This window comes from Papilio polytes, unplaced genomic scaffold (genome assembly GCF_000836215.1).
Source record: "Papilio polytes unplaced genomic scaffold, Ppol_1.0 DF821956.1, whole genome shotgun sequence".
In the NCBI taxonomy this organism is placed as follows: domain Eukaryota; kingdom Metazoa; phylum Arthropoda; class Insecta; order Lepidoptera; family Papilionidae; genus Papilio; species Papilio polytes.
The window spans coordinates 562,012-576,638 of record NW_013527248.1 but is presented as its reverse complement, the minus strand read 5'-3'; the positions used below and the strand labels follow the sequence as shown (position 1 = coordinate 576,638).

The window sequence follows — 14,627 nt, the reverse complement described above, 5'->3', positions numbered from 1 at the left end:
ATAAACGATTACAAGGTATCTTAAAATCAAAGCAATTAAGGTGCTATTGATGTACGTCAAGATTTAATTTTAATTTGCAATTGATTGAATGTTAATTGTAACTTGTCTATGTTGGCTTAAAAGTTTCGTAGCAAAGCCAAAAACTATAAAAAAAGGATATAGTGTCAATGTCAAAAATGCCGCCATTCTTGTTATGTCAATTGTAAATTTTAACCGGTAAAAGTATTTACAAAAACACCGGAAATTAAGTAATTGTATGTATAATAAAAGTAATTGCCATGAAGTATTGCTTGAGAACAATCCATTAGGAAATTCAGATCGAGTAAAGGAAATATTGTAATACGGAAATTAAGTAAGTAAATTATCCCATACTAACATTTATTTGTTTGTACCTTTTTAGCTTATTAATAGCGATTTTTGTAAATTCATCCTTTGATAAGCATACAATTAAGAAAACAGCGAACGATAAGAAGAAACTGTATTATTAACAATGTTAGTTATTGTAAAGTATTATTGAAGAAGCTTATAAAATCTAATCATGCATTATTGGCAATCATTCTTATTAGATTATACATAAATGATTTTGCAATCTTACATTCATGAACATTCATGGGACAAATGACGTAAAATCAAAACTTTTGTCACAAGTTCTCAAAAAAAGTTTTCTTTTCAGATCAAATAATCAAAAATGGAATATTTAAAATACTACACACTCCTCGGTATACTCTTAATGAGTTATTATGCAGCTTCAAAATTAATATTCGATAAAGTTTTTACAACAATACCTATAGTAATTGATGAATTATACCATTTACCTCAAGGAATGCTCTACTGTGAAGAAAACTTTACATACTGGGATCCAAAAATAACAACATTACCAGGCTTGTATTTAATATCAACTGTTATCTCACCATTTTCTTGTACCACTTATAATCTAAGATATGTGAATTTGATTGCTTCTTGTATAAATTTGTTATTATTTTCGTCATTATTGCAGCATATTTATGGTAATTCAAGTAATCCTTTGAAAATATTACTGCAAGCGGTTAATTTAACTATTCTACCTCCTTTGTACTTTTTTTCACATGTTTACTATACAGATACTTTGTCTATGATGTTTTTATTGGCATATACTCGCTTTTGTATCGGAAACAGTAATAAATTTTTAATACTTACGTTCGGTTTGTCCTGTGTTTTGATGAGACAGACTAATATAGCATGGATTTTTATGATTTTTCTACATAGAAATATTGATGTTTTTATTAAAAGTTCACGTGTGTACGGTAATATATTTTTGAATATGCTAACATTACGAAAGAATTCTCTATTGGCTCAAGAAACTGATAGAACTAAATTGAAAAGGTATTACAATTTAAATGATTTTTATATAGCTGTGAAATATCATTTATTTACTTATATGAGTACATTTTTTAAACTATTAACATTATCGGATTTTTTCTTCATCGGAACACAATTTATTTTATTATTATTATTTATAATTTTCGTTATTATTAATAATGGTATAGTTCTGGGCGATAAAACTGCACATCAAGCGGTCATTCATGTGCCTCAAATATTCTATTTTTTACTGTTTTATGGTGTTTTTGGTTTACCATATGTTTTAGGGAAGTTAAAATCAACTTTAAAAATGTTATACTATAATAAGCTATTAGTGTTTTTATTTGGTTTATTAATTGCTTTAATTGTTCATTATAACACTTTAGTGCATCCTTATTTACTCGCAGATAATAGGCATTACACCTTTTATATATGGAATAGATGGTTCGGAAAATATTCCTTCGCAATATACTCTACAATACCTGTTTATATATTCTTGATTTATAGTCTATATGACAATTTAAAAGATCAAAATTGTATATCTTTTCTAATACCATATTGTGTATGTACATTTGCAGTTTTAGCGTTACAAAAAATGATTGAAATAAGATATTTTTTGGTTCCGTATATAATTTTGAGGTTAAGATTTATTCGTCCGTCGTATAAAATTGTTTTGATGGAGTTTTTCTGGTATTTGATGATGAATATAGTGACTTTTTATGTATTTTTCACTAAAGAAATATATTGGAAAGATTTTGATTATGCCCAAAGAATAATTTGGTAAGATTTTTTTATGATTTAGGAGTTAAAATTGCCTTCTGTTTAAATTTATTCAAACTTGTTGCTTGTTTTAAAAAATTATAATTTCAACTGAAAAATATCCTTTTATACCCTTTTTGCAATGTTGGAAGACATATTTGGACATTTTTTTATACTTAGATCCAAAATTTCAGAGGCTTGTGGAAAAATTCTTTATAAAAAAAATTAATGGTATATTTTTTTTTATTTTTTGTAATGATTTTTTTGTTTTATGAATTCTGCCAGATTTTTTTTGCCCCATTTTATAGTTATTATATTTTTGATTAATGAAAAAAATTCCAAATTTTTTAAATTAAACAGTCTAATATTTGCTGGATCAAAACTGTTTCGACATTTTTTAATATGTTAATATCTAAGTTTAATTTTTAATAAGATTTATGTATGAAGGAGCAGTTATTTTTTTGTTTAATATAATTTTGTGCCATTAAACATAGTGCTGCAAACTTATCTGGCCCAATGTAATAACTTCTTACGACGAGAAAACACAGAATTCCAAATTTAAAATTTAGGTTAAGATCGTGCGTGCGCCTTTGACAAAACAATCGCATATCTGTTGTGCGATTGTCGATTGTTTTGCAGCCTTCAACAGTTTAGTTGAACCTAAAAATCGAGTAACGCACCATAGGAATCAAAGCGAGACTAAACAATTCCGCGATAGTTTAGTCAAAGGTGTGCGCGAGCCCTAAGTGTCAGGATATGGCAACTGCCCAGGGCGCTAGACAGAAAAGTGTACTAAAATTGCAAATAACGTTTTTTAAAAGCCTGTTCTCTTCCCTGTTAATATTAGTAAATAAAGGGGACACCCTAGTTATCTCGCCCAGGGCGCCCTGGGCTGGTAGCACTAGAGACTGCTTACTTGACATGTGTTAATTTTTGCTTAAGATTTTTTTTGGGACAGATAAGTTTGTGAGAGTATTTATGAAAATAAATGATTTTTTTTGTATTTACATTTTTTTATTTTACGGATTATCATCAACACCAGGTATACGTCCTCACTGAAGGGAGTCTACCCTAAGGGTGACTAGGACAGTTAACTGCACTCTGACGTCACACAATTTCGTCACCGATATGTGCATCACGATTTTTTTTCTTCACCGTAACGTCAGGTTAATTTTGTAAATGTTATGGGTTTCAAAATAAAACGATCGAAATGAAGACAATTCCTTTAATAGAATATTAAATATAAATAACATCTCTACATAAAAACACTAAACATTTCTTGTTTATTAACGGGAATGTATATGACAGAAAAAAAATTACAAAAAAATCTCAGATTTTTTCATACAAAATTATCTTAAAATCTCGCTTAAACTAGAAATATTTTCACGTTAAAACCAGACTAGAGTAAATCTCAGAATGTAAAAATATTGGTTGAAAAAAAGATACATGAAATAGTGTTTTTTTTTTTTTCAAAAAAATTTTTAAAATTGAATTCAATTGAACATATAGATATTTTACTGGAAATGTCATTTTATTTTGGTACATTTCAGTATTGAAATTAATACAAAACATGTCTATTTTTTAGTCTACAGAGTTATAAAGATAAAATAGTTTAGATAGGATTTTTTCTCAATTATATTGAATTCGACTTAACAAATACGTCGGTAAATTTTGTAACAATAGCATTTTCAACATTTTGCAGCGTAAAAAAGTTATTTAGTCAAAAAAAAACCTATATTAAATTCGTCGTTATACGACTGAACAGGAAAAAAATACAAAAAACAGTATCTATTATTAAAAAAAACACTGGTTAAAAAAAAATCATTATTTTTTTATACTTAAATCACCATATTACTATTTTTCTAGTCAAAAATAAATATCTTACGTGTACTATATATGTTATTTTTTTATTTTTTTTTAGAAATTCATTGGTATATTGTATTCAAATGTTTAATTATGAACAAAAATATAATCTTTTATACATTTCATTATATTCTATGTATTTAAATATTTTTATCATAAGTTGACAAAGTACAGTAATCGTAATAGCGAAGACTGCCTAGATTTCTGTCATTGCTACCTTAACAGTAGTACACAAAAACCTTGCCCTTACTTCTCTGTCAACTTTGTCATCTTTTAAAAAAAATTAAAAAAATGGACAAAAAATTAATAGAAAAAATATAAAAGAATGGTAACACCATATCACATTTCATAGGAATATATGCTTCCAGATCGTGTTTAAAACTCATAATAAAACAGTAACTACAATTAAGTACTATTGCCCTAAAGCCGTGAATAGCCTATGGATGAGGAATTATCAAAAAAGGCCTTTGAAGGCCTTTTTTTCTTAAAAATCAATTCAATCAAAACTTATTAACTCTTATCTATGGTTTTAAGCATAAATACCAATGATATCTATAAATGGACAGGTTAAAAAATGATTTCTGTCTTTTTTGATTTTCGCCATTTCGGCGCTGATAGCGACTAGGATTAATTATAGATTGAATTAACTCTCAACATTAAGAGACGCGAAATCGAAATGAAACGCCTATCCATTTATACAGACCAGTGATTAACACATTGAATGCTACAGACTAAGTCAACGTAAAATTGAAAAAAATCTTTTTAGCATTTTTTTGGTTTTTAAGTAGATGAGGGTTCTTAATATTGTTTTAAATATAATTTACATTATTACGACTGATTATTTCCGGTCCCTTTATTGATTTTAACAGTTTTGTGTTTGATAAAAATATGGTACTTTATTTTTTTTCACTAAAACAATAATAAAACATTTTTTTTATCTAATTCTAAATATTTATAATATAAGCTATGCTTTTCTAATTTTTCTTAAAAAATGTATGTTTTTTTACTTTTTAGATTCTCCCTTAAAAGTTACATTGTTCATATATTATGCCTTTTTTATTATAGTTTTTTCTTTGTAAAAATATTGAAGATTTTTTAAAATTATATTCCTGTTTTTTTACGTCAATATACGTTTACATAACTTAACTAACTTATCTGACCCGGTAGGGGTTAAAGTTATGTTACAAAACGCCGCAAAATCCCTTGTTTTGCGTAATTTTTTACGCCTATGTAGATTTTAACATCAACAAGGATATCTTCCCATACAGGGTCTTGTCGAAAGAAATTTGGACACCTTTAGCGCCTTTTCTCATACATTTATGCCTTAAACAGTTTTGTACACGTATTTTATAGCATTTTTTTGATATTAACAGAGGCGCCTCTGCTTTTAGAGTTAAGAGAGAGCAAAAAATTACCATTTTTTTTCGAATTTCACCCATTACGAAAAAAAAATTAGATACTCTTTTATAGAAATTATGAAGAGGTGACATTGCCTCTTGCTGTTACTATTTCCTGATTGTTCATAATATGACGCTTCCTGGACTTTAAGTTCACAAAACCAACTGCCACATTTTCACACAGTCGTTCTCACCGGGTCAGACAAGTTTGTCGTTCTGTTTTTTATAATCCTTTCATATCCATTTATCCTCTTTCTTACCATTCAATAATGGCGTCGATTCTATATCTTTAAGATCTTTAGACGGACTGTCGGGTTTGCCGTTGAACCTGACTAGGTTGGCATCTGACACTACGTATGGGACACCCGATAGCTCGGAGCTTAATGGATTATAATATTGCCGGTAGCAGAAGCTAGCTACTGTAAAACCCAACGTAGATCCCACGAGGATATCTGGAATTTAATTAACAATATACCCGATTGTTCAAATATTTGGTAACACGAATTGATAAGATACGAAATGAGTGGAGAGGAAGTCTGAGAGTTCGTTCTGCAGGGCCGGCACGCTCCCAGCAATACCACGACCACACAGACAGGCGTGAAGTGGAAGCAATTCCGCGCTTCGTGTGATGAGTGTGGTGCCGGAGGCCTAATTTTAGTCCATTTCCCTTTCTACCCTTTTCTTAAGAGGAAAGGATGGGAAAGAAAAGTGGTATTGACGGTGGAGGAGACGCATGGGACGGGGAAATGTCCTTTTTATGTGCGTCTCCTCCACCGTCAATTAAAGGTAGGCAGCGCATCTGCAATTGTGGAGCGGATGTTTATGTGCAGCGGTCGCATTCCATTTCGGTGGATTCAGGCCGCTTGCTCGTTTGCCATCTTATATTATAAAAAAAAATAAGGAGTAAAAGGTTAGCATGGTATGCTTTTATGAGGAGGGATGCATGTAACAAGGAGAACGTTAGTTATGAGTACACCGGTAGAGGTAGACATAGGAAGAGATGGATTGCGTGAACGTCAAGAAGGGAGTGACTGAGATAACGGATGATAGAGTTATTTGGAGAATGAAAACCTCCGCCAACCGTATGGGAGTAGCAAAGGTACGGGAGATAATGAACATACCCGTCAGATCGTATGACACCTTACACAATAAAGTATCGCAATGGAATACTCTAGATAGCATCTACGTTACAAATGGATTTAGTTCGATTTGTAAAATACAACTCAAAGGACCAATTTGTGAAAATTAACATTAAAATTCGTCTAAAAACGTTGTTTTAAGGTCTAGACTTTTGCATAAATTCGCCATTAGATAGTTACATTATCATAAAGTGACATAGGATATATTTCAACGGAAAATTTATGGATGGAGCAAAATACCACCAATCTGTATAGTGTCGGCACATTTACTCTGTCTCTGTCCATTTATCTCTATTACCTGAGATTACCTGCCTGCACAAGAAATCCAAAGATATGTGTGAAGTGCAGTTGACTGTCCTAGTCACCCTTAGGGTAGACTTTGAATAACTCCGTAAGGACATAAGTTGGTACTTTTAGACAACTTATTCAATTGATACCCTCGCTTTAAACTCAGAGCAACACTTCTCGTCCAAACCCAGGTTGCGCGCCAAAATACATACTTGTAGTGACATTGACAGCTGTCAGCTGTCAGCTAGGGACGTGACGTTTATGCCGATAATCTTGAGTTGTGTCAATTCTATAGCACGGTACTAATTTTGTTCTTAACAGTACAGATGTATATATCCTATGACACTCTAAGGAAGAAGACGAATCTAATGACATCTGCTTCATCAAAATATGTTCAGTAGTTTAGGCAAATACAAAAAAAAATCAATAAGGTAAAAAAGTCAAAACCCAACGAAGTGAGGGTAGATTGATAATCGAAGTTAGTTGAAAGGTTACCTTGCCAGTGATGATGGTAGTCGCAGGAACGGGACAGTGCGACACATAACGCGATCACTAGCGGCGCGAGGCAGGCAAGGGCGCGCGCGGCGGAGCCCCTGCGGCCGCGCAGCGCGCCCAGCCGCCCACACACCCACAGCGCACACGTACCCAGAGAACAGAACGATACTACCAACCAAATATTTTCATAAGAAACGTTTTCTATACAGATATAATAAAGCGTAAACACACTTTGTGGCGTAGGATGTCAGCAATCACAGCATATTTTTGAATAATTATTTCTTTACTAAAAGCCCTACACTGACAACACACTTTAAGCTATATATTTTCACGCTATTAAACCTGGAAGGTAAAATTGAAAAAAACCTTCATGTGTGAAAAAGATCATAAACTACATGCTGCCAACATCGAGGAAGCAAGGTTACCATAGTAACGATAATTGTTATGCAATGTCAAAGGCCTTCGTCATTTGTGCATTTGAATATTTGTAATTAAGAATTTGACAAATGTAAACAATAAAATAAATTAAATGCGGATGAAGTCGCACGGGAATAGCTAGTTATGTACAGTAACACTTACAGCTACTATGCCCGCTAGGAAAAGATTTCCTGCCCTCCATTATATCCACAGGGTCTCCGGTGCACTGTAAATCTGATGTCTCCACACCATCAGGGAAACAACGATAGAAGAAATCTGGACGAGGACGACCTATAAAGAGATAACTATCGAAAACAAAAAAAAATCGCAAAAAATCATGTTTTTTTACACAATTGTTAGAACTTAAGATTTGTATGTACTGGAATTCCACAGTGTTCCACTTTAGGGAAACTTGCCTTTATTGCAACGAAAAATCCGCCTTTTTACAAATAAGCAGTAAGCAACCGAAAGAAAAAAACTAACCATGTATCACTAACAGACATTTTTTCGTACAGAAACATTTATAAGCTGCGTTGTACGAGTATTGGTTATTGTTCCACGTGTTTCAAAATCTTTAAACGATTGTAGCTAATAAGGAACACCGCCAGTTTCCCCGACTGTACCTTTAGATCGATTAATCAACAGTAAGCGAGTCTAATTCAAATTTGACAAACATTTCTTCGTTCTGTACAGTCGCAGAAATTCGCAATGGTACACTTTCGAAAAAATCACTTTGTACTTAACGTAATATCTAAAACTCTTCCCTTCTCGGGGGCTAAACGGGTATTGAGTGACAGCCTAAGCCGAGGTTTCCTCTCGGGGGCCCTTGTGCCTAGTCACTTCATGGAGCGTCCACCGAAGCAATCTAAGAGCTCGGTGGCCTCCCAATCCGGTAATTATAACGAGGTTTAGGCTGAGCGCCTTGCGCTTGGCCACTTCGAGTCTGGTGAATCTGTAAATCCCTCTTCAATGCAAACAGTGGCCATTCAGTCACAACAAAAAAAATTCAGACACAATAAAAAAAAATCCAAAACTCACCAACTATCAGTTTCATAGTATCAGTTAGTACTCCATTGATGCCAAGAGCGAGAGACCACGCGAGAAGAATCTGGAACAATCGACTTATACGATATTTTTCCTTGGTACTATAAAGAAAACCCTAAATTATATTGAAAATTCCGTAAGTCGCATACTAACGGGGTAAGAGTGAGATTGGCTGAAAAACGGACGTTATAAAAACGCCCATAATTTTTTTAGGTATGAACGTTTTTATAACGAGCGTTATAAAGCATTGAAATAGGTCAAATGCTTCTCCATATAACTGTTACGGCAGCGATTTTAAAACGCGACACTTTTAATGGCGCCATGTTGCATTTACAGCACTGGACGAACGAAATATTCGTTAAAGTGATTTTAAGGCCTTTGTAAAAGCGAGAACGTTAAAAAAACGCCTGTCCGAATGAAAAAAATTGGATGAACTCTAATTTCAAAATTCCTTTATACCTCTGCCTAGCCCATTTAAATTTTGTAATATCTTTGTAATGTTAAATACTAGCTTTCTCCTCCTTCTTCTCGGGGAATTAAAAAAAAAGTGAATAGCCCATGAATTCTTACAGACTATCATCTACATCTATACCAAATTTCATCAAATTCCGTTCCGCAGTTCAGTCTACTAACTTTAACAAACATCCATCTAAACTTTCACATTTATAATATTAGTATGAAAACATGTGTAAATAATCTAACTACATATATGTCAATTAAAATGACATTTTAACAAGTACATATATTTACCACATCTCTATATCAAATACACAATCAAACAGATATGTTTGAAAGTACAGTCAAGTTCCTTCGCGGTGTTCAACTTACAGAATAATTGCATTGTTCCTTGGAATGAGACAAACACCACCTTGCACATAACCAATTAGGTATTATATTTAAATAACCAAATGACAACAAGAATAGGCTGAAGATTGTAATGGTTACTTTGATTTTTTACTGCTATTGGCTTGTACTTTTTGTCTTTTTCATGCTGTTTTTTTTAATTTACCTCCTGTGATTCATAATGTGGAAGTATATAACGTGTGTTGAAAGTGTTGGGGTTTTTATTATAATTTTTTTTTAAATAATATGCTGTGGTTGCTGAAATCCTATGTAACAAAGTGTGTGTTTACGCTTTATTATACTAGTCTCTACTATTATAATAAAGCGTAAACACACACTTATTTGTTGCCTAAGATGTCAGCGATATTTTTGAATAATTATTTCTTTAAAAAAAAGCCTTACACTTACGTCACGCTTTATGCTATATATTCTCAAGCTATTGAACTTAGGGGGTAAATATTTTGGATAAAAACCCTATTGTGGGAAAGAGACCATAAGTTGCTGCCAACATCAAGGAACCAAGATTGCCAAGGTTTGTCATGTCATGTCATTTTGACATTTGCCATTGATAATTTGACAAATGTAAACAATAAAATAAAATTTTCATTATTTCATGCGGATGAAACCGCACGGGAACAGCTAGTATAGTATAAACGCGAAAGTTTATAAATAAATGCTTGTTACTTTTTAGAACTACTCAATAGACACAGAAATTTGACAATAAAAGGAAAACACAGTATAGAAAACCACGGAATAAGTAAAATTTTATTCCGAACAAAGTCACAGACAACAGCTAGCATTAGTACAGATAACATCAAAGTTTAAACAGTTTAATTTACGTATAAAAAATAGTTTAATACTTACTTCGAAAGCATCATTACAATCATTGCATGCTCCCCACGCGAGCAGAGATAGGAGACAAGGTACAGACAGGACTATAGCCCAAAGGGCACCACCAGGTACATATGACTCTCTTCTCGGATATTTGCAGTCATTCTCCAACTCTGATGGTAATATTACTCTGACAAACGGTGGCATCGTTTCCATATAGCTGAAGGTGTAACATTTTTATTGATTAAGCATTCTAATTTTAATATTATAAATTAGGGTTGTAACGGAGGACATTTTTACGGAAGCGGATGCGGATGCGGATGCGAAGGGAACTTGTGTAGAAGCGGAGGTCAATAATAAAATATTAATTTATTAAAGAAATAAATAATAAAACTATGTTAATTCAAAATACATATTTTTATATAATTACAAGATACAGTTTATTATGCAAATGTAATGTATAACAATTATAGTTAGTTGACCTAGTACGCCCGCATGGGCTGAATAAAAGATACATAATCGCCACACTCGCGCTCAAGATGTAAATTAACCGCCGTTATAAATCCGTATAAGAAATAATGGAAAAGGAAGCGGAGTTAATATTTCTTGCGGAAGTTCCGCACTTGCGGATGCGGAAGCGGAGTTCCGTTACAACTGTATTATAAATGCGAAAGTTTAGATGGACGTTAGAGTTAGACTAAATTGCACAATGGATTTAATCATTGTCATAGATGTAGAGGATAGTCTGGAACATATAGACTATTTACTTTTGTATTTTTTCCCGCGCGGTTTGAGTCACAGCCGGTAGTTATTCTTAAAATTTTGCAAATTATTGAAATGTAATTTTAAATGTTTTTCATTTTTTTATTAACAAAGTACAGTTAGTTGCATTAACATTTACAAAACTTTAATAGACTATAAGTAAAAAAAAAGAGCATTGGTGGCTCAGTGGTTTAAGCACTTGACTTGTACAGGTCTTGTGTTCGAATATTCATATGTACAAAATTTACCCGACGTTCTTACGGTGAAGGAAAACATTGTGAGGCACATATCGGCGAAGAAATTCAAAGATATATGTGAAGTCAATCAACCCGCACTTGGCCAGCGTGGTTGACTATGGCCTAGACACCTCTTATTAGGGAGAACTCCGAGCCCCTCGGTAGGGATGTGTAGTGAGCTGGTGATGGTGAAGTTAAAAAAAGTATAGGGAGTTTCCCATTGGACCGACCAGCTCACAAATCCATGGAGAATTAATTCCTATCAGGTTACTTTCTTTAGTGTGTGTTCCTATTTGTTTGGTGAGCCGATCTACCCATGTTTAATATCTATGCAAATTAGTCTATTGTGTTTTAGAATTAACATTTATAGATAACAAAACTATGTAATTGTGAATAAAATTTTATCCTTCATTTGTTACGGTACAAACAATGTACAATATCTTCAAGGTAAGGAATTTTAAAGAATAAATTCAAGAATACAGACATCTTAAATTGACTACATTATAGTCCGCTCAAACGTGATATTTTATTGGTTGTGTTATCCAAAAAAATACAGATTAACAATTTGTAACGTTTAAGAAAATAAAAAAAATTACGAAAAATATTTGCATGAAATTTTAAGATTAAAAGCCAATAAATATTACACGAATCGATTTTGAATTGATAATTCTATAATTGTGTTAGTTTTAATTCGACTTACATACCGTAAATAAACGTGAAAATAATATAAACAAATAGCATATGGTACTTACCAGAATAAAGAAAGAAGGCCAATTCGAATTACTATCTCAACGAAAAGATTAAAACTTGCTGAACGGATGAGAGGCATTTTAAGAGTTGATAGAATAGGGAGAACTAGAAGATTTAATTTAATTTACTAAAAGATTTGAAACATAGCGAGAAGTGATTGTGTTCTGAAATATATACAAGTGTTATCAGCTTGACAGGTGTCATAAAATGACACATTGCATTGATATGTGGCAGTTTCCGAACGTACAGTTTACGTTCCGTTTCATTATTTACATTCTATGTTTGCATTATGCAAAGTAAAATTAACTAACAATTGCAAATTGTTAGTCAAATTTAGCTGATAAGTTTATTTAACTGATACGAAGAGCCGTTTGGTATGGTTTAAACATTTATTTACTAAAATTGTACTTTTTAGCAACCTCGGACGGTTATGCAGTGGGTTAATTTTTTTAATTTTAATGGCGTTCGTCTTTTTACAAGTAGGTAAATTAGGTTGAATAAAAAAAACGTTGTTCTTCAAATCTTTATTTGTATACAACTGGCCGATTTCATTACATCAATACAAGGAAAAATACACCTGTCATTCAATTTCGCGCCTTTTTTAAAATGAGTATAAAAGCATAAACGTAATATGTTTGCAAATGCAAATTATTATTTACAGCAACAACCAAAAATATTGTAAGTACTAGTGTTAAATAGATTTCATAAATCTATTCTCTTCGTTCATAATTAAGCATATATTACAAAATATTTTAGTAATATTACAAAGTACAGAAATATATATTTAAGATTAAGCACACTACAATAGTTATCGTAACTTAAATTCTATTTTTTTATATAAATAAAGTCATTACACTGTCTAAAAAAAATTACAGTTAGACAAAAATCTATTGGAAAGATTATTGATTAATATAAAAGTAAATATTAAATAAATAAAACCATAGATAAATAATCTATAGATGTGTGTCATTTGACGTCTAATCGAGAGTTGATTTTCGAAATGTCAATTTTTTTTAAATGACAACACTGCGGAAATTTGCCCAACTCTGGAGGCATTTTTGTCTCTTTCTCCGGGTTAGATAATTACAGGTTATATATCTATTTAAAAAACATTTAATACATTGTAATGTTTTATTTAAATGCGAAGTTGAGTTCCTTCAAGTGACTTATGTAACCGATAACTGTTATAACCTAGAAAAATAACAATCGGTAACTACCAAAACACTAAATTAATCATGTAAATATAATGTATTTATATAAGAAGTAAATAATATAACCATATTAAAATTTTTGAAAAAGATTATCATTGCTATTTATTTGAAAAAAAAAAAAAAGATGTTTTTATACAAATTACTTGGAAATGATAGCTTCTATTTCCTTCCTACAGCAAGTAGACATACTAGCACGTGCCAGCTGTGTGAACAATAACTTCCATGCCAGTATCTAGCCAGTAGTATATTTGTCACAGTTACGTGCAAATTAAGTGTAACAGCGGACATCTTTGACTAAAATATCGCGTAACAGTTGTGCGATTATCGATTCAACTGTTTAGTTGCAAGTATTCACCTCCATATAAGGTCATAGGAATCAAAGCGAAAAACAGTTATGTGCTCTAAACTTAACAGAGACAGATCTTATTTCATATATGTGTATTAACGCATTGTGTTTTTACTATACTAGTTAAAATAGCATTTTACGGGCATATGTATTTACAGATTCAGTATTCCAGTATTCCAGCTATCCGATTTTTTTTATTGCAACACCGCTATTAACTGCAACTGTCAGTGCTAAAATGGCGGAAATCAAATAGGCACAATTTCTACGGCTTATAGCCAATTTTATAGAAGTAAGTTAGTACAATCAGGGAATCTGACGGTGGACAAGTTAAAAGCTTGTCTTGAGAATGTTTTGTACGCATTGTACGGAACAATAACGAATGCATAAATGTCTATACGAAGGTTGATTAGTAACTGGGTAATTATTTTTTTATATCCTGTCGTTTGCGCTCATTCTTAACTAATTTTGATATAAGTTTGCAAGGAACGAGGCAAATCTGTTTAGAAACATCGCGGATTTCCGCGAATATACAATTATTTTGTGCAATAAACATGCTATAAATAACACAGATCTATGTTTTCAAAATTAACCTATATAAACCAATACATATTTAGTATATATACGTATAGATATAATATAACTATATAGATTATATAGTCTTATATTTAGTTTGTTATCTGTCAATTGGCGCCACTGTCGACAATACTCGCAGCTGATTGGCTGATACATTTCTATACAAAGACTATATTTGCTGGACTTTAACAAAACCATAAAAAAAAACATATTTTAAATAACTTATACAATACGAAAGCGTAATTCTGACTGAAAATGTTACTTAAGAGTTGGTTGGACGTTTAAGTTCCTAAGTGAACTAGACTAGCCTAGACATCTAGATCATCCTAGGCTGC

At 32.0% G+C, this 14,627-nt stretch overlaps 2 protein-coding genes across 2 annotated transcripts; one reads left to right on the top strand and one right to left on the bottom strand.

The window, feature by feature from the left end:
- Positions 1 to 186: 186 nt before the first annotated feature.
- On the top strand, positions 187 to 2,373 carry LOC106107541 (putative Dol-P-Glc:Glc(2)Man(9)GlcNAc(2)-PP-Dol alpha-1,2-glucosyltransferase). Its single transcript, XM_013288417.1, has 2 exons — positions 187 to 352; positions 674 to 2,373. Exon 2 carries the CDS (start codon positions 689 to 691, stop codon positions 2,120 to 2,122), a length of 1,434 nt encoding a protein of 477 aa, XP_013143871.1. The 5' UTR covers positions 187 to 352; positions 674 to 688; the 3' UTR covers positions 2,123 to 2,373.
- Positions 2,374 to 4,942: 2,569 nt separating this feature from the next.
- LOC106107684 (phosphatidate phosphatase PPAPDC1B) lies at positions 4,943 to 12,344 on the bottom strand. The gene is made up of 6 exons (XM_013288655.1): positions 12,165 to 12,344; positions 10,448 to 10,634; positions 8,735 to 8,804; positions 7,859 to 7,987; positions 7,280 to 7,447; positions 4,943 to 5,809 (listed from the first exon to the last, which is right to left on the bottom strand). The coding sequence occupies exons 1-6, from the start codon at positions 12,239 to 12,241 to the stop codon at positions 5,592 to 5,594; spliced, it is 849 nt and encodes a 282-aa protein (XP_013144109.1). The 5' UTR covers positions 12,242 to 12,344; the 3' UTR covers positions 4,943 to 5,591.
- Positions 12,345 to 14,627: the final 2,283 nt, after the last annotated feature.

What these genes read in the sequence shown, in the direction of transcription:
- LOC106107541 (XM_013288417.1), top strand. Translation starts at nt 689, where the DNA reads ATGGAATATTTAAAATACTACACACTCCTCGGTATACTCTTAATGAGT.
- LOC106107684 (XM_013288655.1), bottom strand. Translation starts at nt 12,241, where the DNA reads ATGCCTCTCATCCGTTCAGCAAGTTTTAATCTTTTCGTTGAGATAGTA. An exon ending in TCCTAGCGGGCATAGTAGCT is followed by an intron (nt 7,448 to 7,858) that starts GTAAGTGTTACT and finishes TTTGGTTGGTAG; the next exon opens with TATCGTTCTGTTCTCTGGGT. An exon ending in CTACCATCATCACTGGCAAG is followed by an intron (nt 5,810 to 7,279) that starts GTAACCTTTCAA and finishes ATTAAATTCCAG; the next exon opens with ATATCCTCGTGGGATCTACG.